The 25,775-nt window shown below is 36.1% G+C and overlaps 1 protein-coding gene across 1 annotated transcript in view; it reads left to right on the forward strand.

Annotated features, from left to right (window-relative positions):
• The window catches only part of NAV3 (neuron navigator 3), a 588,388-nt gene that overhangs the window by 539,626 nt on the left and 22,987 nt on the right, over positions 1-25,775 (forward strand). The window contains exons 24-32 of the mRNA XM_042992807.1: positions 975-1,086; positions 7,931-8,052; positions 9,759-9,931; positions 11,805-11,958; positions 13,160-13,334; positions 18,006-18,103; positions 20,856-20,951; positions 21,222-21,390; positions 22,645-22,880. Of these exons, the coding sequence (XP_042848741.1) occupies positions 975-1,086; positions 7,931-8,052; positions 9,759-9,931; positions 11,805-11,958; positions 13,160-13,334; positions 18,006-18,103; positions 20,856-20,951; positions 21,222-21,390; positions 22,645-22,880 (1,335 nt within the window). The remainder of the gene's footprint in view (positions 1-974; positions 1,087-7,930; positions 8,053-9,758; positions 9,932-11,804; positions 11,959-13,159; positions 13,335-18,005; positions 18,104-20,855; positions 20,952-21,221; positions 21,391-22,644; positions 22,881-25,775) is intronic.

A 25,775-nucleotide genomic window follows, 5' to 3' on the forward strand; every position in this document is an offset into this window, starting at 1 on the left:
GAGTTGCTATCACGGCCAAGAATTCTGGATACTCCTGGTTTGGGGGCTCCCGATGGAAATACTGCCAATGCTAGAAAAAACACTCTACTTCATTTTGCAGTGAGGCACATGTCTTCCTGATGCTGCCTCGTAGTCACTTGTGGTTAAATAATTCATTTAGATAACTGTGAAAAATCATATTTGTATGTTCTTTGAGACACATCTTAAAGTTACCCTAAGTTCAATAAGAAAACAGATGTTGTATAAAAAATTGATTTGTAAGCTACCTTTTTTTTTTCTTTTTGATGAACTATTATTTAAGGAATGTACATTGCATATAATTCTATTCACTTTAAAAAATTCCTGTGTTGTTTTGGCTTGGTAAAATTGAGGTCTCCATGCTAAAAATCTTACTGGATAAAAAGTAGCAGAATCTAAGACGACCATGATTTGCAAAGCAGAATTTAATAATATGATATTTAGTAGCAATGAGTTAGGGATGAATACCTCTTTTTATACTTGGGTATGAAGAATCAATTCCCCAAGTGCAAAATCAAAGAGACAAAATCTGAAGTCATTCATTCAGGGTTTCCGGCTGACAGTAAAATGCAGTCTGATTCACCAGTACAATCCTGATAGCTAACCCTGTGATGTAATCTGGTGGTATTCATAGGTTTGGTATAAAATGAACCATGTGACATCTTGCTTTGTGTTGAACTGTCCAGCTTTAGGTGCCACCCTTTGAAAGGAATAAAGACCATTCAGGTCACATTCATAAGAAAATAACCAAGGCATTTTTTTTTGTTTTTATTCTCCTTTACATTTAACTAAATGAGAAGTTGTTAAATGCAACTTGACAAGGTTAGTCAGGCATCCAAATCTCTCAGGACGTTCGCACCACGTACAATTGAACCCAGTTGGTAGTGAATTATAAGCAAGGACATTTTGCTTTTCTGTCTAGGTACTAAAACCTCTAAATTCTATTTGTTTCACAGGAGTCTGAACTTATAGAACTAAGGGAAACCATTGAAATGCTGAAGGCCCAGAACTCTGCTGCCCAAGCAGCTATTCAGGGAGCACTGAATGGTCCAGACCACCCTCCCAAAGGTATATTTAGAAGTATTGCCATTTTTCATTCAATGTAATGAATATCTATTTGATTCATTAGAGTGAAGCTGCTTTTACTCAGTGGCATTGTCCTTTATAAGGAATAAGTTGGTATTAAGGCAGTCAGAATCCCAGAATTTAAGAACAGTAGCTTTCCTCATCAAATAAATTTTTAATTAAGTTTAAGGAATTTGCTTCTATAGTAGGACACACCTTTCTCTCCGTTTGGTTTGGTGAAAGTGGGGCTGGGGAGGTTGGCTAATACATTTATCTCTGACTTGAAGCAAAACAAACCCTGTAAAGACCATCAAAGTCTAGATCTGTAAAGAAAATGAATTAATTAATATGGTCAAATTCCAAGGAGAAGATGTGTGGAACAGCTCCTTCTGGGTGGAGGCATTAAAAAGGGACACTTCTTATGAAAATGCTAAAAACAATAAGAAAAAGGACTAAAAGTCTACTTTTAATTATTACTATGCTTGTCAGTTCTAAACAATAATAAGATAATCTCCTTTGCCATCACCCCCACCCCTTAGTTTCCCACTGTAGAAATGCTTTGTGTTAATGTCATGTCAGTTTTTTCTTTGCGTGGGTTCTACTTATTCATGCCCTACCTCTTTTCAATGGCATTCAACATGCTCAACTCTTCACCAGCTAAACAAATGCTTTTATAAATCTTGAATGCCCTATCATGTATGTTTCCATTTCCAGGGGAATTCTGGGAACATTTTATGGAATCTTTTAATGTCTCCAGCAGCCAGTCACACTTCGGACCCCTGGAGTGTGGCATCTCTTACCATCAACCCAAAAGGGTTCTCTCCAGGATCAATAATGATTTACTCGACACGAAATCTAGTACCACATTTAAAATTCTTACTGTATTTAACATGCAGACCGCATTGTATACTGATGTCCATTCCATCCTAATTGACACATTAATTTCTTGTAATGTTTGTAATATTCACATTCTTAGTTTTTTCTCCTGCTGCATTGAAATCTCTTTGAAAGTTTCTTTTGCAGGTTTACTCATTTGTATCGTTTTGTTAAATGCTGATATTTCTTAGAACCCAGTCCTAAACTCTCTTCCATTATGATTTTGTGCATTGTGATTCCCTTCTCCTATCTAAAAATCTATAAACTCATCTAATACTCTGGCTATAATTATCATTTATGCATTGATAACTGTCAAAAATATTTCTTCAGGCCAGGCTCATCTCTTGAGTTGCAGATCTATAAATCGAGCTACATAAGAGAGAGCTCCACTTGGTTATCTTTGGATGTCTCTTTGTCACGTTAAATTCAACATCTCCAAATTTGAACTTGTCATCTTCCCTCTCAGACCTGCTTTGCCTTCAGTGTTCCTTGCCTCAGTAAGTGGCACCACCATTCTTCCATATAGCCAGCCATAAACCTAGATGTTCATTCATATATCCTCCTCTCCTCATTCATTAAATCACCAAGTTCTATTGATTCCACCCCTTAAATATCTCTTGGATGTGTTCCCTTTTCTCAGATCCTACTATTACCATCCCTTATCTCTCCCCTGAACTGTGACCACAAACTCCTAAATCCTTCCTGCCCTTCACCTTAACACTTTTGTATCATTCTTCACACTGAAACCAGAGCATTAGTCAACAAAAAATATCTACAGGTATCCCTTGCCTTTAGGATGAAATACAAACTTCTTAACATGACATAATTTCTCTTCGTCATCTTTGTTCACTCAACAAATATATAATGATTATCAGTTATTTGCTAGACACTGGTCTAGACCTTATGCTTTGCTTTTTTGTCACATTGTATATTTCAGCTACCCTGACTTCTTCTAATTCTCTAAAAGTTTTTTGTATGTTCTGTTTATTTCTACTTAAAATTTTCTGCCTTGTGTGCTCAGCATAAAAACGTTTTGAGACCTAAGAGAGTTAGCCTAAATATGCCTCCTTGACCCTTAAAATTAATGAGGTCCCCTTGTGGTATGTTTCTGGAGATAACTGTAGTTCCTCTATCAAAATTTGCATTGTACTTTGGTGCCCTAATTCATGTAAGGTCTGCCTTTTCTAATCAATGGTAGGGTGGTATGTTTTCTCAATCCGAGTGACTGTGGGGGTGCTGTACACATAAAAGGGGTTTATTTGAATTTTAATTTAAGAAAATACAATTTTTGGTGTGCCTGGATGGCTTAGTCCATTAAGCATCCAACTTTGGCTCAGGTCATGATCTCACAGTTCATGGGCTGGAGCCCCACGTCAGGCTCTGTGCTGACAGCTGAGAGCCTGGAGCCTGCTTTGGATTCTGTGTCTCCCTCTCTCTCTCTGCCCCTCCTTTGCTCATACTCTGTCTCTCTTTCTTTCTCAAAAATAAATAAATACTAAAAAAAATGTTTAATAAAATAAAAAAATGCAATTTTTTAAATACTAGAATTCAAATTTTAGAAAAAATTTATAAAGTGAGAGATACTTAAATTGAAGGACAAACTAGTCCTCTAGGGGCTACTTCTGTTAGGAATTTAGCAACTTTCCATGCGGGGGAGTTGATTTATATGCTACATGGAAAATTACTGCATATTTAAAGCTTATCTTAGAGCTATAATAAAGCAGCTTATGTTCTGAATCTTCATGTTGTAAATAGGTCCAGAGAAGGGATTGAAAAAGACTTAATCCTTTCTTTAACACAGTACAAGTCACTGAAGTAAAACTTTCTGGAAGGATTCCTTTTATCTTAGGCAACAGGTACCCTAATGTATCTACTGGAATTGAAAAAAGGAATTCCTTGCTCACTAATGTGGGAGGGGTACATAAAATGAGTAAAATGATAACAGTTAATATTCAAATTGGTCAAGAAAGATTAAAAAATATTTTATAAGATTTAAAACTGACAAAAACAAATAAATTATAAGTGTATATAGGATATTTATGTTTCTATAATATATATTCAGTGAAGACAAACTGATTCTTACTATCTTGACCATTGGCATCACATACAGAAAATAAAGTCTGTTGGACTGTTTATGTAACTGTCCATGGGTCATTATGGTGATTGTATAAGCTATAAGCTATGAACTTACAGTCTGAAATCATATTGAGATTTGGTTTTCGAGAGCTTTACACATTTATGTCAGGTAAATTTGTAACATATAGTCTTACAATATATATTTGGAGTGAGGCAACAGTTTTATAGACAGGTCAAACTGAGACAAAATCACGTAATTAATGTAACTTTCTATTTTCTATGTGTTCATCCCATTTATTAACAGAGCCTGATAAATAATAGCAGTCTATAATAGAATAAATTTATTTATTCATGCACAAATGTTATCTGAGTAGCTGATATATACTAGTCGCTCTGTTAGATCTTGAAATACAAAGATAAAAAACAAAGCCCCCTACTCTCAAGGACTCACAGTCCACTGCCACAAAAGGTTATAAATATATCTCTGTGTAAATTTAATGATATAGAGATACATATATATAACCATATATGAAAGGTAAAATAATAGAAAATTTTACTTTTATTTTTCAAAATATACTTTTTTTAAGTCACTACCTCTGTATATAAACATAGAATAGTTTTTCCTTGAGATGTACCAAATACAATTTAACAAAACACGTAGTAAATTGCTGTGAACAGTGAATACATTTTTAGGAATGTTAGGCAAACAGTTGTGCTGAATGAATAAGAATAATATTGCCCACAAGCACTTATTGATTGCCTACCATAAGCCATAGTGTGCACAAGGTCCTGGATATACAACGGTAAACAAAACAGATATAATCTTTGTCTCTGTTAAACATTTACACTTGGGGCACCTGGATGGCTCCATCAGATGGGCGTCTGACTTCAGCTCAGGTCATGATCTCACTGTTTGTGAGTTTGAGCCCCACATCCGGCTCTCTGCTATCAGAGCAGAGTCTGCTTTGGATCCTGTTTCCCTCTCTCTCTGCCCCTACCCCACTCTCTCGTGCACTCTCTCTCTCAAAAATAAACATTAAAAAAAATAAACCTTAAATCTTGTGGGAGAGCAGAAAATTAGCAATTGTTGTGATCATAGGTATAGCTGAATATGCATGGCAAAACAGTTATAAGTTAAAAAATGGACAAGAATTAGTGCTATAGAAAGCAAGGGTAGCAGGGAACCTACTAGAGGTGCATAGTCAGGAAAGGCCTTTCCCAGATAGCAACATTTAAGGGGAGATCCAAGGAACAATTATCAATGTATATGGCAAATATTGAAAGAGGAGTATTCCAGAAGAGTCTTGAGATAGAAAACAGACTATTGCCTTTATGGAGCTGATACAATGAGCAGAGGTAAAATAAGAAGAACCAGGTTAGAGAGACAATTACTGACCAGATTACTGAGGGACTTTTAGGCCATTCTTAAGAGTTGAAATATTTTCTTTCTTATTAAAATGGTAATCTACTAAAAAGTCTGAAGTGAGGGAGTGATGATGACATTTTCGTTTTAAAGATTTCTCTAGCTACTGTTTACAGAATGGTTTGAACTTGGACAGCTCTTCTTGCTGTAAAGCAGAGAAGCGTTAGTAATAGCTTCAGCTGGGGCATCGGTGGTAAGAAGGGTGGGAAGTGGGAATGAATGGATGAACAAACACGTAACTGAAATACAGACTTTTAAAATAAGCTTCTCCGTTCGTTCATAAGGTTCACATCCATTTGGTCAACCGTTCTTTTCCAAGCTCTGTAGTGTCACATGTACTGAATCAAATACTTACAAACACTAGCAAGAAATTGTTAGAGATGAATAAAATAAATTCCTTTCATTCCATGATATTACTGAAATTTGCTTTTCAGTATAATGAATTCGGTTCATAATAATTCAACAAGTATGTTTTATGCCCAGATTCTCTTTTTATTCTTTATTGGTGAATGCATTCATAACTGAAGATAAATAATACCTACAAGGACTACTTTTGACCTATGATTATAAGAATTTACCTATCTTCTCAAATTTTGAAGGTTAATCAAAGCCAAATACAATTTATTAATACTGGATATAATAAAAACTCTTGAGTACCTTAACATCCAGTACCATTGCTTTAGTTGTGAAAGTCAATTACTAGGAAAAAACCTAAAAAATAATGTATCTTGATCACAAAAGCTTATAGCCAAGCACAGCAGAAATGTAAAACACAAATAAGTACCAACATATTCTTCTTTTCTTTATTCATACAACTTCTAGTATTAGTTGATTAAAAGATACTATACATGCCTTAAGTTGTGACATTGGTAATGTTTGGGGCATGTAAACACATCATTATTTTTTAAAGCACTTTTAAGAGGCCACAATCTACAGAGTCTGAAAAATCGTTTTATTTTTGGCTCCTATAAAATTTGTTAGCATATTTAATATCTTAAGGGAAAAAGTTGAGGTATATGTTGATATATATGTATATGACTAAGGATGGAGATATGTATACATATATTACATACCCACACACATGTTCACTGATTATATGTTTTAAAAGGAACCAGTTATAGTTCCATTGTCATGGGGCATTGTACTGTTAAGTACATCTGTCAACTGGAAAGCTTTGATTTTATACTATTGTTTCTATGGAAACTTTTTGAAAGCTATATAGTGATTTCTGACATAAGTTCTACTGAAATTTTTTGCTCGGCTAATCTGCGTTGATGCCAATTAAATATAATAATAGATTTGACCTTAAAGTAGACTGGGCCTTAAAAGTAATTTTATGAATTGGTAGTGTCTCCACTAACACTTAATATTAGTTCACTGTAAGCAGTAAGTAAAATTACTTATTTAACTCTCAGTAAAATGTCAATTTCAACAACTGTAAATTAATCTTATAGGCTGATTTTATGGAGTAAGTGGATATCTTCAAAATGTGAATAAATGCCAAAAGTTTTTTTTCCTCAAATCGTCTTGTGTGACTAGAGAAGCACTACATGCTTTGCAGAAGCACGGCAAGCCCGTATCACGTGGCAGTTAGCACGACAGACATTACAATCTGTCCAGGGCTCGGCTTGGCTCTGCTGTGTTTCAGCTCTGTAACTCTGGTCAAATGATTTTTAGTAATTAAACTCATTTCAACACTTTGCTTTAAGAATGAAATTAAATAATCCCAGGTCAGAGCCAACACAGAGTAAAAGCTAGGTTTGTTATTACCTGTGGTTATTATTACTGTCACCATTACTATTCCACGTCATGGGCAGGGATTATGATGCATTGTCTTAAATATGTGCTCCGTTTAGTGTATACATGTCATCTACCCAGATTCTCTCTTGAGCGTCTTCCCCCCACTGACTCTTTGACCTCGGTCAGGTTACTTCTTTGCACTTCAATTTCCTCATCTGTGAATTGAAGTGCTTAAATGACTTCCAAGGTTTGTTTTGGCTCTATCATGGTATGATTCTATGAAATGGAAAATTAATATACTTGGCTTCGGTAGCTGTATCCAAAGAACTAATATTAAAAAGACACAATTAATTCTCATGCAGTTATGAGTTTCCATTTACTCCATGGGAGTAATCATTTGGAATAAATCACTTGGAAGATCTGTTTGATCCAGGTATTCAGTGGAAATCAGTAGCATAGCATTTCATTTTTGGGTAAAAACTCGGGACTCATTAAACCACCAATGCTACAGACTTATATGAGATGTTCAATGAATCTTAATGAAGATAACGCATTTAATTAAAGCAAATAAGGTTGTATTTTATTACACTTAAAAACCAAAGCTGCCCTGAAACGATTTGCACAAAGCCATGTTGACTTTTATTAGCAGACTTCCTCTCAGGAAGCCTAATGGTCTTATTTGTTCCCAGTGAAAGTGTATGAGCTAATGTGATACTGTCTATCTGTTGCTAGATCTCCGTATCAGAAGACAACATTCCTCTGAAAGTGTTTCTAGTATCAACAGTGCCACAAGCCATTCCAGCATTGGTAGTGGTAATGATGCTGACTCCAAGAAAAAGAAAAAGAAAAACTGGGTAAGTAAGCCGTGGTCATTTCATCTCATTGAGAAGCATATTGTTGCACAATGAGTCAGGTTTTTGTTTTTGTTTTTGTTTTTTCCTTATGAGATTTAGAAATCTGTAGCGGTTTACAAAGACTGTCATTCAGGTAACTGCCCCTTGAATGCTGGACTCGTCACCAAAATTAGGGTGGCATGGTGCTGAAGTCAGGACCAGGCTTGGGTTTGAATCCCCACTCTGCCACTTACTACTGGGATTGTAGGCAGGCTCCTTCACCCTTTGAGGGGGGCCTACATTTTTCTCATCTGTAACAATAGGATCATCAACACTGGCTTTATAGAGTTGTTGTAAGGAAAAATAAGATAACGTCTGCTAGTAAATGACAGGGCAGGGATTTATCGTGGAGGCGAGAAAGAAGGAGAGATGGTGGGAGTGGTGGCGGTGGTGGTGGTGGTGGTGGTGGTGGTGGTGATGGTGGGGCTGGGGGAAGAGGAGAAGAAATAGATTGTAAAAGTAGGGACAGAAGAAACCTTGACGGTCTTCGCACCTCTCACTTCCACGGGGCTTATAGTGTAAATAAAGCTTCGCCTCACGAGAAATGAACTACATGAGTGTCTGCTTTCTATCTTTTTTTACCAAGAGAATATAGCAGAAACAGAGAAATGCTTCAACAGAGCACTGCCTTACATTTGCTAGAGATTTAATTTATGATAGCACAAAGCATTTGCTAAAAAAACGGAGAAGATGCTATCACAGCAAAATGTTTAAAAACCACGAAGTAAAGGGTTTCTTTGAATGCCATGAAACAAAGGTCGATTTTTGAAAGAAGTACAACTCTTGATGAAATCCAAAACGTTAAACCATCAGAGGATTTTACTGGAGTGCCTACTATAAATAATGAAAGAAATATATATTTTTTTGTTTAAAAAAATGTTTATACAGGTAATATTTTAAAATACTGATCAGCCTTCCTTCCCTTGATTTGTAATTCCACACTCTTTCATGTTTCTGCAAGGTGAACTCTAGAGGAAGTGAGGTGAATATAAACCGTGGACAATTTGGCATGCATCTATAAAAAATACCCTACCTTGGCATGAATGCTATTCATTTTGGCAGTAGGCTTTTTATACCTTTTAAAAACAGATTACCTTGTATGTCTTTTCTTTGTGTCTTTTCATTTTAATCTCAAATTTTCAAGAGAAGAGGTAAAACCACTTTCTGAATAGCGCTGTAGGGGATACCAATTCTGGTTTTGAATAGTACGGGAATTGAAAAATTTGAATAGAAAATCACAATTAATGAAGTGTTAGGTGAATTTGATTTCATTTTGCTTTTTAAGTTTATACTGTCAGCAGGACATGACTTGATTGTAGCGCTAAAGTGGCCATTTAAAACAAATTGCCTTGAAGAGAGAAGCATTGGGAGTGGAGATCCCTTCAAGGTACTTAGTTTTAAATGAGTGCTCTGACAGCCATGCCCTTGACCTTGCACTATTTGAAAAGCCTTCCGTGTTTGCGCTGCGCTGGATTAATATAAGAATAAGACAAACCACAAAACATGGTATCATTTTTTTCTAGAGATACCGTGCTGCAACTCTTAATCCTCTGCTTGTACATACTGACCCCAGGCAGTGGCTAGGATAGCATCTGCAAACTAACGCCCCAAAGCAAAATTTGCCAAGTGCAAATAGACAAGAAAGGTAATTTCTGTCCTCTTTGCAGCTGCGAAGCTCATTCAAACAAGCCTTTGGGAAGAAAAAGTCCACCAAGCCTCCTTCCTCACATTCGGACATTGAAGAGCTTACAGACTCATCCCTTCCAGCATCCCCTAAATTGCCCCATAATGCAGGTGACTGTGGGTCCGCGTCCATGAAGCCCTCACAATCCGCCTCAGCGTAAGTCACTCCGTCGGCAGGATGCTGAAGTATTTTTCGAAAGCAACTTCGGGCCAAGCCCGTGTTTGTGTTCTAAATGCAGTCCGGTTGTACTTTCACAGCGGCAACACCATCTGTGCCGATCGTTTTCAGATCTTCCTTAGAACTACGGACAGCATTTGTTTCTCCTTTGCTTTTCACATATTAGAACTGGCATGTTTTTGAAGTTCATTCTCCACTTTTATGAGTCATTTATTCTCACTTCTTTTCACTTGCGTTTGTCCGTGTATCTGTCTCACTGTGCATTCAATGCAGGTCACCCCTTGTCTGGCCACCAAAGAAACGGCAAAATGGCCCTGTGATCTACAAGCATAGATCCCGGTAAAATGGCGTGTGATGCATGAAATTTGCAAAGACCCAGATTCTAACCTAAGCAGCGTCTGCTTTTGCTCTTTCTAAAACCACTCACATGCATTTCAATGATAAAAACCTCTGTCTTTCTTTTTGAAGTCAAAGCTGTTTTCCTAAAACCAAGCTGTAATCCATTTGTCTTTAATTCCACGAGATAATCTAGCATAGCATTTTTATTGTTGCTATTTGTTGTTACAAGAATGAATGAAACCTTTGGATGTGGAACATGTACTCGGATGTGGTGATTCCTTGTTTTAGATACTATTTGAATCAAATTTTCTTGACTGTGACTAGCAGAGAACTCTCACGTAGCACAGAGCCACTAGTAGGACCATTTAAGACATTTGTAGATCCTAGATAATTCCATCACGTGTATAGGAAGGAGGAACATAACACTATCATTTTGGTAAGCAACAAACAAAGCAAAAATGTAGTCCTCGCATTTTAAATGGAAGAGAGATCAGTTAATATAAAACAAGTTCTTTCACCATATTTCCTGCAAAACTGCCCACAAGACAACAATAACAAAATAATAAGGAAATAATGTATATGACTTTTAGGTAGCCCTCGACTAGCCTGCTTGCATGGGTTGAAACCTGTGATTTAGCTTCATCAGTCCGATCTCCTAAATCAGCTGAGCCTACCAGGAGGGTTGTATAACCCTCCTCCATGAGTTAAATATCCAAAACTAATCTCTCTGATTTATTTTCTACAGTATCTATATTGGATTTTCATGGTAACTTGAAGACAGTGTTGTGGCAAATAATGTTATTCTTTGGCAGTTTACAAAAAAAAAAAAGAAAAAGAAATCAATGTTTTAAGAATATCATAACTGCTTTAAAAAAAGAATGTTTCATAAGCTGCAAATAGAGATTTAAGTCCCTTGAACAATGGTAGAATGAAATGGTGTCATACTATGACTCCACAGCCCCATGAATATGAGCAACAAGGGAATTTTGAAGATTACTTGGTATTCACTAATAATGGATTGTTTTTTTGTTTTTTTTTTTTAATTTTTTTTTTCAACGTTTATTTTATTTTTGGGACAGAGAGAGACAGAGCATGAACGGGGGAGGGACAGAGAGAGAGGGAGACACAGAATCGGAAACAGGCTCCAGGCTCCGAGCCATCAGCCCAGAGCCCGACGCGGGGCTTGAACTCACGGACCGTGAGATCGTGACCTGGCTGAAGTCGGACGCTTAACCGACTGCGCCACCCAGGTGCCCCAATAATGGATTGTTTTTAAAGTTCAGAAAATAGGAAGAAAGGATTAAAGGAAAAAGACAGCTACTGTTTTCAGTTTTGAACCTGTGAATGTGTTGCCGTTTGTAAAACTCTTTCTCCTTCTCTTTAGGTGTTGCTGGTAGCAAATAACTTCTGTAGCTGCTGGATAATATTGCAGCTCAGCCTTAAAAGAAGCACTGCTTTTCCGAATCCTCCGGCTTTCCCCTACCGCTGATTTTGTGTTTGTTTCCTTCTTCAGGATCTGTGAATGCACCGAGGCTGAGGCAGAGATAATTCTGCAGCTGAAGAGCGAGCTCAGAGAAAAGGAATTAAAATTAACAGATATCCGACTGGAGGCCCTCAGCTCTGCTCATCACCTTGACCAGATCCGGGAAGCCATGAACCGGATGCAGGTCAGTGCTGAAACACCTTCAAGGAACAAAGAGGAGAGATTTAAAATATTGTTTATTTTCCACTCTTGGTTATTATAAAAACACATCTCACTTTTAAACCCACTGTGGAAACACAGTGTGTTTATTCAGTCTTTGCACCTCATTTCTTAATACTGAATGGAGCATTTTGTCAAATCCAAAGCTGGAATGAGGAGTACAGACTGGCCAGTTGCCCTCAAGGGCCATTCAAGACACCTGTACTAGTGATTGGATTCACTTGAGGGCCGAGTTTTTAAAGGAACTACTACAACCCTTGGGTCTACACTTGTCCACGATTTGCCTTTGTGTTGGTTTTTTTCCGTTCTTTTGACATCTGACTTTCAATTACTTTTACCTATTTTCTATTGGGAAAAAAACGTAATGAGGAAACTACAGAAATTTAACACAAGCCTTCTAAATATGCAAAGTAACAGTGGTGTGGAAGGCCATCTGTAAAAGTAAAGCTTTTGTATTTTGGGGAAGCATCTGAAGGCTAATTTCAGAACCAGGCTGGGCTCAGACTAAGTTTTCATTTTATTATTGTAAACCGGTCATCACTCTGTACCACAGTTGACTGAACTAAGAAAAACTCATTGCTGAGCAGATTTATCTGCTACCATATGTATTCATCAAAAGGTTTTTGTTGTTTTTATGAGCTTAGTGCTCCATTTTGAAGGAACAACTTTTCAGATGTTGGCTGGAATTCTGCAGTAATGTTAAGTCACCTTATTGATACTGTTTCTGTTTTGCTCTGGCTGTCGACTCTACGTGAGTTCAGACTATTACAAATGACATTATTTACCTGTGAGATTTAACAATGCATTTAAAATGAGAAATTTTGCAAACTCTTCAAATATATGACTCTTAATTCAAATGGGACCAAGTCCTAGAAGACCCCTCAAATATATGATACATTCAAAAAATACTTATATAAATTCTAAGGGTTAGTGTGTCTATATTCATGAATACATGAATCTATGTATGTAAGAAACAGAGACTAGGTTGATAATTTACCTTCTTTGGAAGAAAATCCTGTTTTCATAATCTATATTTGTTTACTTAACATATCACCACATGCTTTATTTAATAAACAAAATAATTACCTCTGATGAAAGAGTTGGTGCCATTTTCTCACACAAACTGGCCGGATTTTGTTTTCCTGTATTTTCCGTCTTCACAACAGAATGAAATTGAAATACTGAAGGCTGAAAATGACCGCCTGAAGGCAGAAACTGGTCATGCAGCTAAGCCTGCTCGTCCACCGTCAGAGTCCTCAAGTAGTTCATCCTCCTCATCTTCACGCCAGTCACTAGGACTTTCTCTGAACAACCTGAATATCACAGAGTCCGTTACCTCAGGTAATTTTGTGCACACACCTGCCTGAATGAAATCATGCCTATGATTTCATGAGGGGAGAGGGGGCTGGCATTGGAGAATCGTGCCCACCGCTGTTCTTAAACTCACTCTCCTAAAAATGTTAGCACTCTGAATTCTCAGAAATAGTCCTTCTCCTAAAAATGTATTCTATTCTGTTATACTTTTAAAAGAATATGCTCTGTGAAAGAGTGACACACGTAAGACGTATGGTTTTCATATCATTTTAAAAAATTACTTGTGCTTGAGAAATACTTCCTTGGTGATTACAAACACAATAAAGAAATGATATTCTCAGTGGTGATCATTAGTATTTATGAATATAATGCTAATAATCCCACACAGTCGTACAGTATTTTAAGTGTACAAAGCCCATTTACGAGTGCATCAGGACCTATTCCTAAATTTGACCAGATGATCATGCATGACGTTACCTGGAGAGAACATAATGCTAGTACATCACAGTTCTATTAAGTTTTCAACAAATGTAAAGAATTCACTGGATTCTGTTATTGTGTGCAGCGGTACTAATGATGGAACCAGGGTACAGTTTTACTTCATCGCAGATAGAATCATATGACATAATGTTGTCTTCGTATCTGATGAACTATCAGTTATAAAGTATATAGCAGTGAATCATTTTATGTACGTAAGATTTAGTTTAGGAAAGAGTTACATGAAGATCTGTGGTAATTGCAAAGCATAGCCACCAGATGACGCTTGGAAACCAATGATATGCATGTTCCTGGGTAACTTTGGATTCCATTATACAACTATATAGTTCTTCCCGGCTTGCCTTAAATTACACTAAAATAGAGATGAAGAAGAGAAACAGAGATACAGCATGCTGATATTGATGAAGATTTGTAATAAGTCGTACCTCTTCTAAAAAGTCAGAATGTTAACAATTCTGTTACATCTGCTGTTCATAATGTAAAATGAAGGGCTTAAATATATAACTTGCTTTCTTCTTAGAAGAGGCAAGTGGCAACTAAAAGACAAGTAGGAACTCCCTGAAATTCAGGAAAACACTGTATATAACATTTGGCAGGTATTGGGGGAGGGAAATGAATTCTGAGACTAAGCATCTAGTAAAGCCAATGTTAGTAGCCAAGAAGAAACAGAGAGAGGTCATAATTAAACGAACTTAAAAATCATTCAGCGGAATCAAACTATGGGACTGTGGTCGCAACTTGAATGTGTAAATTGTCTGTAAGGTGTCATCATCCACACTCTTCAAAAGATGCCAACAAAGAAAAAAAAATAAAAACTTTAAATGTATAGATTCTGGTGGCCCTGAGCAAAATCCTATATGTTGTCCGTGATGAGCCTAACAGAGAAGTGAAAGTAGGGTCCACAGCCAAAGGCAGTCAGCGTCTGTGTCCTCGCTGGACTCCTTAAGGAAAGACGAGCAAGGGCTGGTACCTTACACGATGGCTTAATGGCAGGATTTCACTGCTTGTTATGTGATATCATTTTATCTCATGGAAATACAGTAAAGTTTAAAGGAGGCACAGTTAGTACTAAAGATAGTTTAGAAACAGAAGCCATGTAAAAATGAAACTAAAAATTCATGTCTAGGAAAAACTAAGACTCATAATGATAAATATAAAATATAATAAATCAAATTTATAATCTCTGTATTCATCAGCCTGAAAATACTGATGTCCGTAAATCAGAATTTGGGGCAAATGTTTTGAGGGGGTTTCAAAGATGTACTTTTTAAGTATACATTTTATCTTTAGTTCTATATTATTTTATTTCTTTAATCATTTTTCATTAGTGATAATTGTATCTGAACTAAAAAAAAACGTTAAATCACATGACTAGGATACTGTTTTCATTGTCCTCACTCTTGTTTAGTGGATTCAGAATTGGAAATCAATAATGCCTTTATGCTGTGGCTTTTTAACAAAAAAAAAAATTTCTAGGCTTCATGATTAATTTTTTTTAAAAAAGGAGAGAAGTAGGCAGGAGAGTGGATAATTGACAAACTTTCATTTCCTGAAATATAACTACACATTCCATACATCTAGTAAAGACATAAATTTGAAAAGACTTCATTTTTTTTTGTCATAACTTCATTGGATTGTAACCAAAATGGCAGATCTTTTTATTCTTCCTTAAAATATTGACAGAGGACCATAACTTATTTTCCATTAAGGAAACCCCACAGAGAACCCTTACCTCAAATTTGCTGGTTTTCATTTTTTTCTTGGAGTTGTTTCTTCAGGTGATCATCCTATCGATATGGTGAGGACAGGAGGGGACACGGAGTGAGTCAGGATGTACTCCTCCCACTGTGCGGAGAAGGGATTACAGTAAACACCTGCACAAAGTGAATAGTGGTTACAACAGCTGGCGGTATTAAACAATGGGGAGAAAGTGTTGTAAAAGCATTATCTCTTATGGTCTCAGTAACCCTATTAAGTAAGGGCTGTTTGAGCCCCATTTTACAGATGAGGAAACCAACACTTAGGAAAGAAACTATAAGGATTTGTTCGAGATCATGCAGCTAGTAAGATGTAGAGTTAATATTTGAACCCAGGTCTGGATGAATCCAGCATCTGACCTTTTAACTCCCATACTCTTTTCCTTTAAGTAGCCGTATGAGAAGCCAAGGACAGTCATTCATTCATTTACTGGTAGACATGTACATCACTGCCTTCAGGAAGAATTTCACAGTTCTGGCAGTTTTTAAGAGTGAGCATAAAGTGAAATGAGAAACATGCTCCAAGACAAACTTGGGCAGAGAAGTAGATCAGAAATCAGATTAAATACCTTGATGTGGAGTACTAAGCCACTCATGATCTGGCCCTTAGCTACCTCCACATCATTCCATACTAGTCCCCCCAACCCCTTGATCTCCACCCTCCTACCACCCAAACCCTTGAACACACATAGCTCTTTCATCAAGGGTTTTGCATTTGTTCTTGTTTTCTGGACCTCTTTTCCTTGGTCTTTACTTGCATAGCACTTCTCAGCCACCTGGTCTTATCTCCAAATAGCACCTCCCCATGGAAGCCTTCTAGGATGCCCTGTGTAGAGCAGCCTCCCTTCAGTTACTCTATTTCACTGCCTCATGCCTTTATTTCTGGCACTTAACACATGCCAAAAGAGCAAGAAATTCATTTTCCTTCTCACCTTTTCACCTGAATGGGTATTCCTTCCCAATACCCAGCACAGTTCGTGGTATCTTTTAGGCTTAAGAAGTATTTTTGAATATTTATGAACATTTAGAACTAATTGAGCAAAGTACTAAAGAGATAGATAATTTGGTCATGGGATACCAGAAATTTACATGCATGCAGCCAACATAAGCCACTCTAAACTTCTAAGAAAAAGAGCAAGAAGATTAAATGACACTTAAAAAGGGTTTTATTTTTAACTGAGATAAGCAAAAAAGTAAGAGATTGTGAGGATGTTGATCTGGCAAAAGAATTGAATTTCCAGTAGGGAGATTGTCTTTGATATTTTAAAAATTTTTGGCAAAAATATCCATTTTCCTCAAAATCTGTGGATTTTTTTATTGTTGTGATCTTAAGGCATTTTTTTTTACTCTTTCCTTTGTGAAATGACATATTCTTAATTATTAAGATAATAGAACCATTCTATTTTCAAAAACTATTTGATTAAATTATTGTTTCTCTGCGAGTACATTCACATCCCTTCTCTCTATAAATTTAGTCACAGTAATTGACTCCCCTTGTCACCAGGCTCATGTGCTCTTTAGCACGTAACTGAGTTCCTTTTTGCACAAAGCACTATCTTCATATTAAACATGGCTCTATAATAACATTATCGTCAAAGCCATATTAAGTGTGGCTCTATAATAACACATATGTGGGATAGTTGACATTAATAATTATCCAAATTGGATGTTAATCTCATATGGTATAGTTTAAAAATTAATCCTCAATTATATTTAAAGGCTGGTGCTTGCAGGTTAGCTAGCTTTATCAGGATTCTGTAAGTCTTAGCTGATTACTAGAAATACTGTTTTGGTTTTAAAACCATAAGCATAAAGGGTACAGGAGAGTGATAATTAATATACTTCTATAGGGAAGTATAATGCTGTGGTTGAAATTCAGTAACAGTACCTAATAATTACAGATATAAGGTAAGCAGTAATATAGCTGGATATATGCCAAATGCTTGGCAATAATTTTAGTTGACACGCAATCTCAGCACCTTAGCTTTCATAAATTACATGGGTATTGAGCTTGGATATTTTAGGTTGGATAGAAAAACCAAATGGCTTTTCAGTGTGTCACAGTTGCAATGATGGTAACTGAATATTACCCAGGTATTACTCAGATGTGTGTGCAATAGGAAAAGAAACCCTTCATTTCCCCATCTGAGGGCAATGGCCCAGCATGTGAGTGAAGATCTTTGGAAGCAGAAATAAATTCTTAGACTGAACCTTCAGCCCAACCACAGTAATTCATCTTCTTGAAAGCTGAGATTTTTCAAACCAGTTAGGCTAGAATGGGAAGCAAAAAGGCCATATATTCCTACTGAAAGATATAAAACTGAGGGAGAAAAAATGAGGGAGAAAACAATGATAGTAAACAATTCCAAGCTAATGTGACTCTATTGTGTGTGTGTGTGTGCATGCACGTGCGTGTTTACTTACTTCTTTGAAAATTTGGTAGATATTTTGCTCGACGATGCTGGTGATACAACTGGACACAAAGATGGCCGCAGTGTGAAAATTATAGTCTCCATAAGCAAGGGCTACGGCCGAGCAAAGGTATGTTTTTAATCTTAAATTCTAAATATTCCTAAAGGATGAACATGACCATGAATCAAATGTATCTTATATTGGATATTTGTCCTGGTAAATATGCTATCAGCAGTGTGTATCTTGTCATTCACTTAATATGTCATAAAAGCATGAAAGTTAGGGACTCAAAAGAAATTACATCATTATATAGGTAGAAATATGTCTCGATATCTCATGTTCATTCACTGATAACAATAGTGATTGTCAACCACTCTCATTTCTATAGCTTCAGAAAAGAATCATCATTTTCTTTGACATAAACATCTTGTCTAACATTCTTTTGGTGTCATCTGTAAAATACAGGGGATATTTATGATGTGTAGTAACACGTTACCAGGGTTGTCAATATAGTTTTTGTACAAAGAAGAGACTATATGCTAGATGAATATTCTAGACACTAGAATGATGTATTTACTGAACTTAGTATGAAAATTCTATTGATGCTACCTATGTGTCATTTATAAGCAAAGTCTTAGAAGATAAGGCAAATATTTTAATTTTTCTGGAATCAATTATTGCTATCAAATTGACAATGTCCTTGTGACTCAAGTCTTTTTTGAAAACTATAAATATTATTTCAAGTTGAGTTTGTAGTCGAGTGGCCAAGAATACAAATCTGCAAATATCTGAATTTGTTCCCATCAAACAGAAAAACAGAAAAGTCCTTTGGAATTTTAAAATAGTTGAAATATTGAAGTTAAAAAAGTAAGATAGCACTTGTGAATTTTTACACTGAGAAAATATTCCAAGAATTCCAATGCCATAAACTTTCTTCTTGAGCTGTAGATTTTTGCTTGATTTTCCCAAGTGGGTCTTCATGTGAAAGATTCTAATAGTCTCAGTGAAGCTTAAGCTATCTCTAATTTGAAAGCAGCTACTTACAAAGCATTGTATGAACACATTTGTTTTGACTGGGTTATAATACTACTAGAAAGCAAGTTTTCTATTTTAACATAATTCTAAAAGGCAATGTTTTTGAACATTGAAAGGAATTGTTTTAGTTTTCTTGGGCTGCCATAACAAAATACCATAGACTGGCTGTATTACAGATCAAAAATTTATTTTCACACCATGGTAAAGTCCAAGACCAAGGGGCTGGCTAATTTGGTTTCTAGTGAGGACTCTTTTGCATTGCAGATAGCCATCTCTCAATATGTCTTCACATGTCTTTTCCTCAGTGTGTGTACTTGGGGAGAGGGAAAGTTGGGTGTCTCCCTCTCCCCACCCCCTGCCACTTATGAGGTCACTAATGCCATCATGAGAGCGCCATTCTACTGACTTAACCTGATTACCTCCTAACGGCTTCATTTCCAAATATCACACAGGATTGTGTCTTTAACATGTGGATTTGGGAAAGACACAAACACTCAGTCCATAAGAGTAGTAAAAAAAAAAAAAATCACAATGGTTTGTTGTGAATTTCTTAACCTTTTCTGAAAAAGGTATTGACTTCTAACTTGGATTATATCTAAATAATGGTAATAATCATTTACCCTTATAGAGGCAAATGTTATAGATGAAGAAATCAAGGCTTCTTGATGAGATGGCTAGGTGACTTACCTAAAGTCACATTTCTTAAGTGAGGTGGTAGATATTGTGCATTGTAGAATCCTTATCTTCTAATATCTGATTCAGTTGTTATTCTACCACCTGTTGAGGATAATACAGTCGGTGACTAGAACCAAGATTGTAACATAGCAACTAGCTAATTATATCTACTGAAGTCATGATCACTATTTTATGTAACCATTTCCAGTCATCATAAAAGAGGCTCCACTCAGACTATAAATCTTGAATTGTTTATTTGTCCAATATATGTAAAAAGTCCTCAAAATCCCATCCCACAAAAAAAGATAATAGGGGCGCCTGGGTGGCTCAGTTAATTGAGTGTCCGACTTAGGCTCAGGTCACGATCTCACTGTCTGTGAGTTTGAGCCCCGCATCGGGCTCTGTGCTGACAGCTCAGAGCCCGGAGCCTGCTTCGGATTCTGCGTCTCCCTCTCTCTCTGCCCCTCCCCTGCTCGTGTTCTGTCTCTCTCTCTGTCAAAAATAAATACACATTAAAAATTTTTTTTCGAAAGAAGATACTAAATTTGGGACCGTTCTTTGCTCGATAAAATGGCTCCTGTAGGATTCCCTGACATGTTCTTGTAGTAAATTTTTTGATAAATTCAAAGTGGAAACTGTTTTGTAAATATGTGAAGGCCATGCTACTGTGGATAACTTAGTTTTAAAAGCTGGATTTGATATCATCTAAATCAATACATGAAAACAACCTGAATTTTAGACTTAACAAAGATCAGGCCACAAAATTAGTAGGAGGAAGTTGTAGGTCTCATATGAAATAGTTCTCTTGCCTCTCGATCACCATTTCCCTTCTACCAAGCTGCATCTACTCAAGAATGTACCCGCTGCATTAAAGCAAAAGACTATTTTCCCTATTACCAAACAGGTCATGAATTAGTTTTCCATACCACTTCATCTCATCTCTTTCTTTCTTGTTTTTGTTACTATTGATGTTACTTTGTTTGTTTGTTTAGTTAGTTTGTTGGGGTGGGTTTTATTTTATATAATATACCATGCAGGTCTGTTACAATAAGACCTATAGGCTTAATAAACATTTTAGTCCTTAGTAGTAGTACATTAATATGTTTTAGTAGGAAATGTAGTAATAAGACATATGACTGGGTTTTATTGGGTTCTATTTGTTCTTATTTAGGATCAGAAGTCTCAGGCCTATTTGATAGGATCCATTGGTGTTAGTGGAAAAACCAAGTGGGATGTCTTAGATGGTGTAATCAGACGTCTCTTTAAGGTAAGTTGTACAAAATTTCCTGATACTAAGTTTCACATATGTTTTATTTTTCATGCTTTCCTTAGCTTTAATAACGTGGACTTTGCTTTTCCTACCTCCCTTTCAAATAGTAAGGAAAGCTTTCTCATTGTGCTGTGTGATATTAATAATTCTTTTATTGCCCATTTCAAAAATCTTGACAGCTAGCTTCATATCCCCAGGAGTTTTGTATTTGTAGTAGATGAGTTGAATCTCTGTTTTGACTTCCTTTTTTGTGTGTTATCATTTTAGGAATATGTGTTCCGAATTGATACATCCACTAGCCTTGGTCTGAGCTCGGACTGCATTGCTAGCTACTGTATAGGAGATTTAATTAGATCCCATAGCCTAGAAGTGCCTGAACTGTTGCCTTGTGGATATCTTGTTGGAGATAATAACGTCATTACTGTGAACCTGAAAGGTAAAAAGAAAAATGAAAAGAAAAACACAACTGTATCTTTTAGCCAACGTTTCTTTCTCCTTCCTTCCTTCCTTCCTTCCTTTCTTTCTTTCTTTCTTTCTTTCTTTCTTTCTTTCTTCCTCTTTGTTTGCAATTTCACTTCAAGTTTTCGTTACTTGAAAGCTCTCTTAACCACATCAATGGTTTTAATATGAAACGAGACACACTTATTTTTAAAACACTAAAGTCTTACTAAAACACTAAAACCCTACTAAAAACACCAAAATTGAAGTAAATGAAATTCTTTGAGTTCTGGGATGTGAAATTTTGAAGATTCTCTAAGACTCAAGAAGAGGAATGTGATGAGGGAGTTTCAAATTTCTAGGTTTTCTCCAGTACCATCTTTCATTTAGGGAGGATTCAAAGAATTCATTGCATATCCCAAAGTAATATATTCATCACTGTATCTTTGATTTTAAAATATGTGTGTGTACCCAATAAATACCCACTGGGGATAGAGAATAGATGTTAAGAATCGGGGATGAGAAATTCTGTTTGCTTTGGATGATGTGATTAATTATAGGCAAGTGGAATATCTAAAGTATACTTGTCTCCATAATTCCTTGCTCATATATGTTAAAGAGCCAGAGCACATCTACATAAACTGGATTAATAGAGGAATTTGCCAATATTTGATTTTGTGATTAAGGTGCTTGGGTTAGTAAAAGGAGATACTGTTGCTCTGCTTCTTAATTCCTTGCCAAATATCACAATTTCTATTCTTCAAAAGCTTAAGTGGTTGTACAGCTAGGATTTGTAAGGAGAGATAGGAGAAAACAAAGAGAAGGGAAAAATAGAAAGAAAAGGGAAGAATGTACACATATGCTTTAATATTTACATTTACTCTTAACAAAATTATCACCTTCAAAGGCAAGGAAAATATTATGATAGAAATGATAGTAATTCTTCCATTTCTGTCTGGAAACCTACTTGGGAAATATGAAGTAGACAATAGAGCTAAGCCTGAACCAAAGGAAACAGCTAAGTTTCTGTTGGATGTTCACTCTGCCTTATTACTGATGTGTTTGTTTGTTTGTTTGTTTATTTGGGGGGGGGCTAAAATGGCAGCACATGGTTGTGAGATAGAAATATCAAGGAAATAATTTTACAAGGCCTGCATCCCTAAAACTAATAACTCTGTTGTCAGCACCGTATTTTAAATCCCAGCTTATGTAGAACAATAAGGCATGCTATTCCCTTTGTTTCTTCCTTCAGGGGTAGAAGAAAACAGTTTGGACAGTTTTGTTTTTGATACACTGATTCCTAAACCAATTACCCAAAGGTACTTTAACTTGTTGATGGAGCATCACAGAATTATACTCTCGGGACCTAGTGGTACTGGAAAGACCTATTTAGCAAACAAACTTGCTGAGTATGTAATAACCAAATCTGGAAGGAAAAAAACAGAGGATGCAATTGCCATTTTTAATGTGGACCACAAGTCAAGTAAGGTAAGTCACAAACTCCTAAGAGAACTGTCATTGCTTACTTATGGATTTAAGTGTCTTAAGCAATTAAGCTATAAGATTGTGTGAGACCCATTACCCAATTTGAACATGGAAACATATCTATCTCTGACTAAAACTGAAATCTGATGGATGACGTAACCCTGTTTCATGAATTTGAGCAAGACTGATATTCAGTAGCATTCACTTATCAGGCAGCTTTACAAGCATTGGGAATATACAGAAGAAAATGATGGTCTCTATTGTCCGATTTCTCTTAGACATCCATTTAAGAGGTGTTGGAGTAGAAAGAGATCCATGCAGAGTTCTATAGAAGCAAGAGGGAAGAATAACTCTTCTGTAAGAATTAGAGCTTTATAAAAAGTTAACTTGAGGGGCGCCTGGGTGGCTCAGTCGGTTAAGCGTCTGACTTCGGTTCAGGTCGTGATCTCACACTCTGTGAGTTCAAGCCCCACGTCGGGCTTTGTGCTGACTGCTCAGAGCCTGGAGCCTGTTTCGGATTCTGTGTCTCCCTCTCTCTCTGACCCTCCCCCATTCATGCTCTGTCTCTCTGTCTCAAAAATAAATAAACGTTAAAAAAAAAAAAAAAAAATTTAAAAAAGTTAACTTGACCTGGATCTTAACACATAGGTGGGAATAAACTGGGGTATTATAACAAAGGGGATATGGGCATGATTAGAATAGTCTAAGCAGAAATTCTGGGAACAGCAATTTGCTTACATTATATTTCTATTAGAATTTCTGCTTAGGAACCTTAGGAAATTGAACGATATTTCATGTTGCCATCAACTAAGTTCTAATGTACCATAATAATCAGCTTGAACACTCTCAGCTATTAAATAGGCATGAGGAAGCTATAAAACCTAGCCTGTAATTTCATATATTATGAATAGAATAAGGAATCCTAAATGGAAAATTGTTAATGTCTAACATATTCCTGACATTATAATATTTTTGCCTGTAATAATTAATTACTTCCTCAATCAATTTAACCTAAACATCTCTTAGGAAACTGTATCTGTTATAAGCAATAACTTGACGGAATCCACATGATATTGGGTCATGTTATTTTTCCAAAGATAGCCTGGTTAGATGATCCAAACTGATGCAGTCTCTCAGAAGCTTCAGACCTACAAATTTTCAGAAATAAACACACGAAAGCAACCCAAACCCATTGGATTCTTGAAATAAACCAGACGTATAGCTTAGTAAACAAAATATTCTTAATGGTATGAATAGCTATATACTAACAAACTGGACAACCTAAGAGAAATGGAAGAGCTTTTAGAAACATACAACTTGCTACAACTGAACCAGGAAGAAATGGCAAATCTGAATAGACCAATTACTAGTAAAGAGATTGAATCAATCATCAAAAATCTCCCAAAGAAGAAAAGCTCAGGACCAGATGACTTCACATGTGAATTTTATCAATCGTTTAAAGAACACCAATTCAAACTCTGCTGAAAATCTGAAGATGAGGGAACATTCCAGAACTCATTCTATGAGGCCAGCATTATCCTGATACCAAAACTAGAAAATGACACCACTAGAAAAGAAAACTACAGGCAATATCCCTGATGAATATAAACGTAAAAATTCTCAATAAAAATACTGGCAAACCAGGGGCGCCTGGATGGCTCATTCAGCTGAGCGTCCAGCTCTTGGTTTCAGCTCAGGTCATGATCTCACAATTTATGAGTTCGAGCCTCCTGTCGGGCTCTGCACTGACAGTGCAGAGCCTGCCTGGAATTATCTTTCTCTCCCTCTCTCTCTGCCTCTCCCCTTTTTTCTCTCTCTCACAAAATAAATAAATAAACTTAAAAAAAATACTAGCAAATCAAATTCAGTAGCACCTTAAAAGGATTATTCACCATGATCCAATGGGATTTACACCTAGGATACAAAGATAGTTCAGCATATAGAAATTAATTAATGTGATGTGTCACATTCATAGAATGAAAGAGAACAGATCATATGATCATCTCAATAGATGCGAAGAAAGCATATGACAAAGTACAACATCCATTCATGATAAAAACTTTTAACAAATTAGGCATCAAAGAAAAACATCTTAACATAATAAAGGCCATACAGACAAGCCAATGGTTACCCTCATACTCAGTGGTAAAATTTGAAAGCTTTTCCTTTAAGATCAGGACCAAGACAAAGATGCCCACCCTCATCACTTCTATTTAACATAGTACGAGATATCCTAGCTAGAACAATTAGGCAAAAAAAGAAGGGGAAGAATAAAAGGTGTCAGAATTGGAAAGGAAGAAGTAAAATCATCTCTATGTGCAGGTGACATTTTATATATAGAAAATCCTAAAGACACACAAAAAAACTGTTAGATCTAATCAATGAATTTAGTGGTTGCAAGATATAAAATTAACACACAGAAATCTGTTATGTTTCTATATGCTAACAATGGATTTTCGGAAAAAGAAATAAAGAAGTTGATCTCATTTATATTAGCATCAAAAACAATAAAATACTTAGAAATAACTTTAAGGAGATAAAATACCTCTGCTCTGAGAACTACAATGCATTGATGGAAGAAATTGAAGAAGACACAAATAAATGGATAGGTATCTCATGTTCATGGATTAGAAGAATTAGTATTATTAAGGTATCAATAGTAGCATAAGCCATTATAGATTCAATGTAATCTCTATCAAGATTCGAATGCATTTTTTATAGAAGTCAAAAAAAAAAACCCACTCATAAAATGTATATGGAACCACAAAAGATTCTGAATAGCCAAAGAAATCCTGAGAAAGAAAAACAAAGCAGGAGCCATCACACTTCCTAATTTCATCTCTACTCTATAGTCATTAAAACAGTATGGAACTGGCACAGCAACAGACATGTAGAATT

Source organism: Panthera tigris, chromosome B4 (genome assembly GCF_018350195.1).
Source record: "Panthera tigris isolate Pti1 chromosome B4, P.tigris_Pti1_mat1.1, whole genome shotgun sequence".
Lineage (NCBI taxonomy): Eukaryota > Metazoa > Chordata > Mammalia > Carnivora > Felidae > Panthera > Panthera tigris.